Source organism: Vulpes vulpes, chromosome 12 (genome assembly GCF_048418805.1).
Source record: "Vulpes vulpes isolate BD-2025 chromosome 12, VulVul3, whole genome shotgun sequence".
In the NCBI taxonomy this organism is placed as follows: Eukaryota; Metazoa; Chordata; class Mammalia; order Carnivora; family Canidae; genus Vulpes; species Vulpes vulpes.
Genome location: NC_132791.1, coordinates 22,006,195 through 22,016,195, shown reverse-complemented (window position 1 = coordinate 22,016,195; position 10,001 = coordinate 22,006,195). Strand labels below are relative to the sequence as shown.

The following is a 10,001-nucleotide window of genomic DNA, read 5'->3' as shown; positions in this document are numbered from 1 at the left end:
GAAATGTGTCAAAGTCCTAAAACAAAGAAAGGTGTCAAATGTTACACCCCTCACCCCTAAAGTCTTCAAACATATTTAGCCACTGTCTGTCTCTCCATCTGTCGTATCTATACCATCTTTCTTTTTTTCAGAATATGGGTGAAAACCTAACTGAATACTAGCATTCCACTGGGAACTGCTGTATGTGATGAATAGCAAATTCAAACTCTATACTCCTTCTTACATTTGATTAATTAGCAGTGTTTCATGAAGTGAAGTACCTTGAGAAAAAATAGCCTCAATGTTCTGATACCTAAAAAGAAATTCAGTAAATCAGAATAGATTGTTCCCACCCAAAAGCTCTCTATGTGGAGAACTTGTCTTTGTCTCTTCTTAGAACTTCAGGCAATTTGAGCATCATAAAAAAAGGTCCAAAATGAAAATTCTCACTTCCTACTTGTTGCTCTGACTCTCCTGGGGAATCCAAGAGGAATGGCAACATTGCTGGGAGAGCCCTCTCTCCTCCAACTGTGTTGCTTAGACATAGTACAGGTCATTCAACTCACTCTAATGGTTCCAGTCTGCTCGGTTTTTATATGTGTTCAGAGTGTCTTTGTATATACAATTAGAGCTTCAATGTCTGGCATGCGTTGAAACTCTCAGATATTTGGCTAAAACTGAGAAGATGCATCTGAGAAGTTAATCATTCCCTGAAAATGGACTGAAGGGCAAGCGACCATTCTGGATAACTTGACTTGTCTTTTGAATGGCAGCTGTAATGCTCAAAAGTCCTCTCTCCCATAGGGTGAGAACCACAGTGGAGCCCTTCTACATCACCTGGTGAAGCATTTCTGAGACATCAGGTTCCACACAGCAGACTTCACGTCCTTGTTCCTGAGGCTGTAGATGATGGGGTTGAGCATGGGGGTCACCACTCCGTAAAAGAGGGGAATGAGCTTGTCTGAAAGGTCCTCTTTGTTGTCTCCCAGGGAATCCTTAGATTTGGGCTTTCTATACATGAAAAACAAGGTCCCGTAGAAGATGACCACCACAGTGAAGTGGGCAGAGCAGGTGGAGAAAGCCTTTCTCCTCCCCTCAGCTGAGGGGATCCTCAGGATGGTAGCAATGATGAACACATAAGAGACAGAGATAAACAGTACAGGGACCCCCAGGAAGATCACATTTGTCACTCCCATGCTGATGACATTGATGGAGATGTCGACACAGGCCAATCTCAGGACAGCCAGGATCTCACAGGCAAGGTGATTGATGACATTGTTTCCACAGAAAGGCAACTGAATTGTCAAGGATGTGTGTACCACAGAAGCAGTACCACCAATAGCCCAGGAGCTGACAGCCATGGGCACATAGGCAGCCTTGCTCATGACCACAGGGTACCTAAGCGGGTTACAGATGGCCACATAGCGATCAAATGCCATCATGCCCAGAAGCACACACTCTGTGGCTCCCATGGTAAAAGAGAGAAACATCTGCACAGCACAGGCTGAGAAGGAGATGGTTTTCCTGGGGGTCAGGAAGCCATCCAGCACTAGAGGGACTGAGGAGGTTGTGTAGCAGATGTCCAGGAAGGAGAGGTTCCCCAGGAAGAAGTACATGGGTGTGTGCAGGCGGGAGTCAAGGATGGTCACCAGGATGAGGACCCCGTTGCCCAGCAGGATCACCAGGTACATTACGAGGATGAGCACAAAAAATATTTTCTCCAACCCTGGGTCGTCTGAGAGTCCCAGGAGAATGAACCCAGCCACAGGGGAGGACCAGTTGGCTTTTTCCATGTGTTCCCCCTTCTGTCTTCACCAAAGCACAAAAGCAGCATTTGAGGCTTTCTTGTGAAGTGCCTCAGGAATCTGGTAAGCCGTCAAGTCCCAGCTACGTAGTAGGAGAGCTACGTGTATAAGAAATAAAAGAGATAATAGGAAGGTGTGCTTACCCCTCAGATGAGAGAAGGTCCAGGCTGGAACAGAGTTTAGCAATATTGTACGCAGCTGTTTGCGTGGGAGTTTTTCTCTCATTGCCTGTAAAAGCAACTGAGGCCCAGAGGGGGAAGTGGTCTGCCCAGGTTTGAGTAAAGTGGTAATATACAGAGGACCTGAGTTCAGCAGCGCTAATCCCCAGTCAGAAGGGACTTTTCCTCTGCTTTATGGTGAGCATTAGAAAATGCTATAAATTACTTCTTTTTGATATACATGCATAGAAATTTCATGTAATCTCAGCTTTCTTATATTCTCGGGGAGGAGAATCCCCAAGCTGACCCAATTCTTACAACTACCAAGGTTTTGAGCCTTTTTAACATCGATTCCGTTTGGAAGGAACTTGTTTAAAAGTGTACATCTAAATCCAGCCAGGATAAAGCCTGGGTAAACGTTCAGCCACATGAGGATGACTTCTTGACTCTGCCCACCCTCCGCAACACAGACGTGACCATTGTCAGTACTGAGACCTGCCTGTTCTAATACACATTAATGGCAATATGTGGGGATGTGCCCTCGTGGGGAAGAGCTTTATGAAGTCCACGGAAGCAGTTTCCCGGGCAAGTGATGGGATCCCACACTATGGGATGAGAGCCATGAGCTTACTGACCAGTTAACTCCATTCTTAATGACCACGCTGGCGACAGTTATCACATAGCAGGATATATGGCATTCACTTCTAATCCCACCTCATTAGAATATTGGTGAAATTCTAAACTAACGGTGACTATGGAATGTTTTCCTTTGTCCCCTCATGTTTATGCTTTATTGTTGGGTAATGTCTGACTCTGCCTCCGTTGTGGTGTTTCATGCAAGCAGCTAGCTTACAGGAAGACTTGCGCGCTTTTGTGTAGAGGATTTCCCGTCTCTCAGCTACAGTTGCCCAGACTCTGTATTCAGAAACCCCACTTGTAATATGTCTATAGCTCTTTCTTAATGGGGGTGGTGTATGAATATAAAAAATAGTGAAAGGGAATAAAGGGGAAAGGAGAGAAAATGAGTGGGAAATATGAGAGAGGGAGACAGAACATGAGAGACTCCTAACTCTGGGAAACGAACAAGGGGTGGTGAAAGGTGAGGAGTGTGGAGTGACTGGGTGATGGGCACTGAGGGGGGCACTTGATGGGATGAGCACTGGGTGTTATTCTATATGTTGGCAAATTGAACACCAATAAAAAAAATTAATTGAGGTGGTGTGTGTGCCTGTGTGTGTGTGTGTGTGTGTGTGTATGTAGGAGTGGGTGAGGGGAGAAGATAAGTGGTTAATATTAATGACCATCTATTCTGCGCCACTTCTTTGCAATGCTCCACAGAGAAGATGTTATCATTCAAGTTTTATGGGTAAAAGTAACCAAAGCTCAGAGGAGCCAAAGATTTGGTTCTTAAGTTTGAGTGACAGAGCTGAGGCTGGATCCCAGGCACCAAACCTGGGTTCTTTCCACCAAATAGCTACACAGATATTTAAGAGAGTCTGTCTCCCCAATACCAGCCCTGTGTATTCTCTGATCTGTCTCACTGTCCACACACTCTTGCTTCAGTCATGGTAGACTTTACGTCAGATATATTCTCAGGCAGAGTAGCTCATGCCCTGAACCTAGACTTTGTCAGCCTCGGCACTAGTGACATTTGGGGCTGGGGAATTCTTTGCCGTGTGCGCTGTCCTGTGCATCATAGGATGTTTAGCACCATCCCAGACCTCTGCCCACCTGTTGCCAGTAGCACCTGCTCCTTGAGATGTAACAACTAGAAATGTCTCCACACATTGCCAAATGTTTCTGGGCGGAGAAGGAGGTACCAATCGTGCCCGGCAGAGGAGCACCGATCTAAATGAGGAAGGGTTGCCCCCATTATGCAACCATGGGTTTCATTGTGTTTTCCATGCAAGCCTAGGACCCTTGCCCCATCCCTCATTCAGCACATGAGGGTGCTCCAGAGTGCTCAGTGCAGGCCCATTCTGGGTGCTTCACCTTGAAATTCTGCCCCAGCCTGTCTCCCATTATTCCCAGTGGCTCTCCCAGCCCCAGTAAAGGAAAAGTCAATGCCACAGCAGGATTCAAGAGTGACTAGGATATGCTGTGGTTGGAGACCAGGGACGGTGGCTTCTGTGAGAGAGGCCATCCTGTCCACTCTTTAAGACAGAGCTGTGTACACAGAAGCTTCTTCCATGGACAATGTGCTGTGGACATGAGAGATGCACAAGATTAGACCCATGTGAGAGCTGCTGCCATGGAAGTCCTTCATGCCTGCCATGCTGAATGAAAGCTGGTTCAATTGGAATGAACTGAATGGCTAGGAAGATCTTGCACACTGAGCCCAGGGACCTGCCCCTGTGGGGCCTGCCCCTGTCTGTGACATGGATATCTGTGTAGGTTGATCCAGTCCTAGGCCTCAGTCTCCCCCTGTGCATTGTGAATGGGCAGAACAGGTGCTTCCCAGGGTATCCCAACTCTGTCATGAGCTGTCCAGCACTGTCCTCACCAGGCAGGGAGCAGACTTTGATGAAGGCGACAGCCCACTCCTTTTGATGTGTGGCACGCCTGTGTGTGCGTGCGTGTGTGTGTGTGTGTGTGTGTGTTTGTGTCTGTGAAGGAGAGCTCTGAGTACTTGGTTTCCCCCCAAGACATAGCCAGCAGGAAATTATACTGTGCCAGGCTTTGGAGGAGACTCAGGATGGAAGAGAACAAAGAGCTCTGACACCTACAGCCCCAGGTGGCCAGGTGTCAGCCTGTGAGAGCCAGGAAAGGAAGGGAAGTCTTTACCTTTGTGGCTGCATCCTACAGGTATGACACCTCAGCTTGTCCCAGGGACAGAGCCTTGCTTGTGGGCTGGTCACTACTGATCTCTGGAGTTTGCAGGCAGCTGAGAAGAGGATGGGAACACAAGGTGGTCCAGAGCCCCATGCACACGTACAGACTCTCTGGAGAGCAGTTTGCATAGGAAACGGAATACATGAAAGGCCCACGGAACTCCGGAACTCCAGCTTTGGGAAGCAATTCTAAAGGATCACTGAGAGCAGAAGGCCAGTATCTCTCAATAAAGGCATTCATCACAGCCATATTTATGAATGAATATGGGAAACAAAATACCTACTAATAAATGGCAACGATGCCATTTCATATAATGAAATATTAGACTTTAAGTTATGTTTATAATTGTATACCGTTACACTACAATAAAGGAGGAAGAATACATGTGTACACACTCTTATACTCAAATTAGATGGTCTTGACTGAGCCACGCAGACACCCCAATATTATCAAATTACCTAATACAATGGGCAACAATTACTTTGTGTTCAGGGGGGAAATTCTCAGTGTAGTGATTCCTCATTAGAAGCATTTTGCTTGGGATGCCTGGGTAGCTCAGCGGTTGGGTGTATGCCTTTGGCTCAGGGTGAGTACCCAGTTCAAGGATCGAGTCCCACATCAGGCTCCCTGATGGGGAGGAGCCTGCTTCTCTCTCTATGTCTCTGCCTCTCTGTGTCTTTCATGAATAAATAAAATCTTAAAAAAAAAAAAAAGAAGCATTTTGCTTGGCAAAGTTTCGGTTCCTGCCCTGCCAACACCTCCAACTGTGGTCTGCAGCCGACGATGGCCTTTCTGACATATGGTCACAAGGTCAATAGCAGGCTCAGCTATATCACGATGCCTACGTCACTCACCTCACTTCAGCTCATCGTGTGGCCATTTTCTCATCTTGTTTCTTCAAAGAAGAAGGGAGAGTGCAGTACAATAAGATACTTAGAGAGACCACATGCACATAACTTTCATTACAGTATATTGTCATAACTCATCTATATTATTGGTTGTTGTTGATCTCTCACTGTGTCAGATTTAGAAATTAAACTTGATCCGAGGTATGTATATTTAGGAAGAAACAGGATACACAGAGTTCAGGACTCTCTGTGGTTTCAGGCATCTATTGGGACTGTTTCCCCATGAAAGAGGGGTAGGAAGAAAGTGAGGAAAAAAGAACTAGCCACAGACTGGGAGTCCCAGACAATGATAGGTCCCAACTTGCTGTCTGCTCACCCTCTGACCCTGAGCAAGGCTCAGTCTTCTGGGAAATCTCAGCAAGAAATCAGGCTGCTTTCCTCCCAAGGGTCTGGGCTCCTCCCAGGGAGGATGGAACAGCAGTGTCAGGGCAGGGGCTTGGTCACTAGCGAGCTCTGTAGAGCATGAGGGACTGCTTGGGTTTACCTCAGCTGTTCCTCTCTGCTCCAGCAAGCTGCTCACAGTCAGTTGCAGCTGGAAGGTTCGTGGAGCAGAGGCAGGGTGAGGAGGCAAGTCTGTCTTTGGAAAATGCTCTTCAGAAGTCATGGCCACCATCCCTGTCCCCACCACAGCCCAGAGCTCCCTACCTGCATCCTGCTTGCAGCCACTTCTCTGGGTCTTCTGATACCGGACACAATTCTCAGCTTCTCACTGTGCCCTGGGCCAGGCCCCGGGTGCCACAGAAAGACCCCAGACACTCCCCTGCTGGACTTCCTTTGCCCCTGAGATCCTCTTTCTTCTTCTCTGCTGACATCCTTGTGGGAACTTTAGCCTCTGCTGCTGTTTCCTTCGCATCCTTCCTCCTAGCTGTGCCGGCTGACTAGGTGCCTCAGCTGCAGACTCTTCCTGGACGGGACCTGTCATCCTGATCTGAAGCCCAGCGATCCCAAGGGTACCTTTTCCCCAGCAGTGAAAGGATTCCCCAAGCAGCAGCTGTGATCTCCTACAGGGACTCTGTTAGTCCCAGAAGCAATCTAAAGTTTGGAATGTCAAATGTGCATAGGGTACAGGCCTTCAGCATACCTGGGGCCTCCAATTAAAGGTAACAACTGGGACACAGTCAACTGGGAGAAGGTCAACTGGAGAAGAGCATACAGCAGATGCCACTGTCTTCTGAGCGTTTCCTTTGGTCCCAGACCAGCCAGTGCTCCATTCAGAGACAAAATACATTGTCCCCATGGGAGTTCTAGACATCCAGAACCGGGAGACAGGAGAAATATCTAACTACAGCAGCAGCAGAATTGACTATGTTCATTGAGGCCCTCCCATGTGCCTGTCACTGGGACAAACACTTTGTAACCATTAATTTAACATTTTCTCTACTTCCTCACCAGTATATGTTATTTCTTGTCTTTTTTAATGTAGGCATTCTGACCACTGTGAGGTGCGGTATGTCATATCCAGAAAAACGTTGTTGAGGCCAATGTGCAAGAATTTGTTGCCTATGTTTTCTTTTAGGAGTTTTATGGTCGAGTCTTTCCTTTAAATCTTTTTCCCATTTTTATTTCACTTTTGTGTATGATATAAAAATTAGTCCAATTTCGTTCTTTTGCATATAGCTCTCCAGCTTTCTCCACACCATTTATTGAAGAGACTATCTTTTCCAGATTGGTTTATTCAAATTCAATTAAATAACATATAATGAATGTAATATTGGTTTCAAAATAGAGGTCAGTGATCCATCAGTCTTTTATTTATTTTTTTTTATAAATTTTTATTTATTTATGATAGTCACAGAGAGAGAGACAGAGAGGCAGAGACACAGGCAGAGGGAGAAGCAGGCTCCATGCACCGGGAGCCCGACGTGGGATTCGATCCCGGGTCTCCAGGATCGCGCCCTGGGCCAAAGGCAGGCGCCAAACCGCTGCGCCACCCAGGGATCCCCCATCAGTCTTTTATAACACCCTGTGTTCATTATATCACATGCCCTCCTTAATGTCCATCACCCAGTTACCCTGTCTCCACACCTCTCTCCCCTGCACCGACCCTCAGTTTGTTTTCTATGATTAAGAGTCTCTTATGGTTTGTCTCCCTCTCTGATTGTGTCCTGTTTTATTATTCTTCTCTTCCCCTATGATCCTCTGTCTTGTTTCTTAAATTCCACCTGTAAGTGAGATCATATGATAATTGTCTTTCTCTGATTAACTTATTTTGATTAGTATGATATCCTCTAGTCCCATCCCCATTGCTGAAAACGGTTAAGATTTCATTTTTCGATGTCCAAGTAGTATTCCACTGTATATACATTCCACTTTCTTTATCCATTATTTGTTGATGGACATCTGTGCTGTTTCCATAGTTTGGCTATTGTGGTTATTGTTGCTATGAACACTGGGGTATAGTTGCCCCCTTGGATTACTACATTTGATTCTTTGAGGTAAATCCCTAGTAGTGCATTTGCTGGGTTATAGAGTAGCCTTAGTTTTAACTTTTTGAGGAAGCTCCATATTGTTTTCTTTTTTAAAAATAGATTTATTTTTTATTGGTATTGAATTTGCCAACATATAGAATAACACCCAGTGCTCATCCCGTCAATTGTCCACCTCAGCGCCTGTCACCCAGTCATCCCCAACCCCACCCACCTCCCCGTCCACCACCCCTAGTTCGTTTCCCAGAGTTAGGAGTCTTTCATGTTCTGTCTCCCTTTCTGATATTTCCCACTATTTTTTTCTTCTTTCCCCTTTATTCCCTTTCACTTTTTTTTATGTTCCCCAAAGGTATGAGACCATAAAATGTTTGTCCTTCTCCGATGACTTGTTTCATTCTGATGTTTATAGCAGCAGTGTACAAAATATCCATATTGTTTTCCAAAGTTGCTGCACCAGTTTGTCTTCTGGCCAACAGTGAGATAGTTCTGTTTGCTCTGCATCTCGCCAACACTGTTGTTTCTGCATTGTTACTTTAGCCATTCTGACTGCAGTGAGGGGGTATCTCCTTAGGGTTTTGATCTCTATTTGCCAGATGCCGAGTGATGTGGAGCATTTTCTCATGTGTCCGTTGGCCATTTGTATGTCTTCTTTGGAGAAATGTCTGTTCCTGTCTTCTACTCGTTTCTTGACTGGATTGTTTGTTTTTTGGGTGTTGAGTTTGGTAAATTCTTTGTAGACCTTAGATACTACCCCGTTTTCTGTGGAGAATTTTTGCATCCATGTTCATCAGGGATATTGGTCTGTAATTCTCCTTTTTGGTGGGGTCTTTGTCTGGTTTTGGAATTAAGGTGATGCTGGCCTCATAGAACGAATTTGGAAGTACTCCATCTCTTTCTATCTTTCCAAACAGCTTTAGTAGAATAGGTATGATTTCTTCTTTAAACGTTTGATAGAATTCCCCTAGGAAGCCATCTGGCCGTGGACTCTTGTGTCTTGGAGGTTTTTGATGACTGCTTCAATTTCCTCCCTGGTTATTGGCCTGTTCAGGTTTTCTATTGCTTCCTGCTCCAGTTTTGGTAGTTTGTGGCTTTCCAGGAATGCGTCCATTTCTTCTAGATTGCCTAATTTATTGGCATAGAGCTGTTCATAATATGTTTTTAAAATCGTTTGTATTTTCTTGGTGTTGGTAGTGATCTCTCCTTTCTCATTCATGATTTTATTAATTTGAATCTTCTCTCTCTTCTTTTTAATAAGGTTGGCTAATGGTTTATCTATCTTATTAATTCTTTCAAAGAACCAACTCCTGGTTCTGTTGATCTGTTCCACAGTTCTTTTGGTCTCGATTTCATTTAGTTCTGCTCGAATTTTAATTAACTCTCTTCTTCTGCTGACTAGCCTGTTTTCTGATAAGACATCGACAGACATCATCTCCCAGTGCTCAGGTTGTCTTTTGGGTTTGTTTACTTTTCCTTTGCTGTGCAAAAGCTTTTTATCTTGATGAAGTCCTGGTAGTTCATTTTGCCTTTGTTTCCCTTGCCTTTGGAGACGTGTCTAGCAAGAAGTAGCTCTACTGAGGTCAAAAGGTTGCTGGCCTTGTTCTTTTCTAGAAATCTGGCCATCTCTAGCCACATCTATCTATGGAACAAGTTTTGTTTGGCCCTCGTAATACTTATCTTGATACCATTAAAGAATTTGGGGAGGACAGTCAGCTGAACTCCACAAGCACCAGAGGTAAGCGGTAAACCTGGAGCTGGGACAGCTATTCTTTATCCCCTCCCCCACTCCTACATTTCTTCCAGGCAGCAGTTGCCTGGGGTCCAGGTAGATTACCTGTTGGAAGAGGCAGTCAGCTCCTGCATCACACCTGGTCCTTTCCCTCAGTCCAGCATCTG

General features: G+C 45.5%; 1 protein-coding gene across 1 annotated transcript; it reads right to left on the bottom strand.

Annotated features, from left to right (window-relative positions):
* Positions 1-812: 812 nt before the first annotated feature.
* On the bottom strand, positions 813-1,772 carry LOC140594867 (olfactory receptor 2S2-like). Its single transcript, XM_072731982.1, has one exon. The coding sequence runs from the start codon at positions 1,770-1,772 to the stop codon at positions 813-815; it is 960 nt and encodes a 319-aa protein (XP_072588083.1).
* Between the last annotated feature and the right edge of the window lie 8,229 nt (positions 1,773-10,001).

Bases quoted from the DNA above. Each gene is read 5' to 3' on its own strand.
- LOC140594867 (XM_072731982.1), bottom strand. From the start codon at position 1,772: ATGGAAAAAGCCAACTGGTCCTCCCCTGTGGCTGGGTTCATTCTCCTG.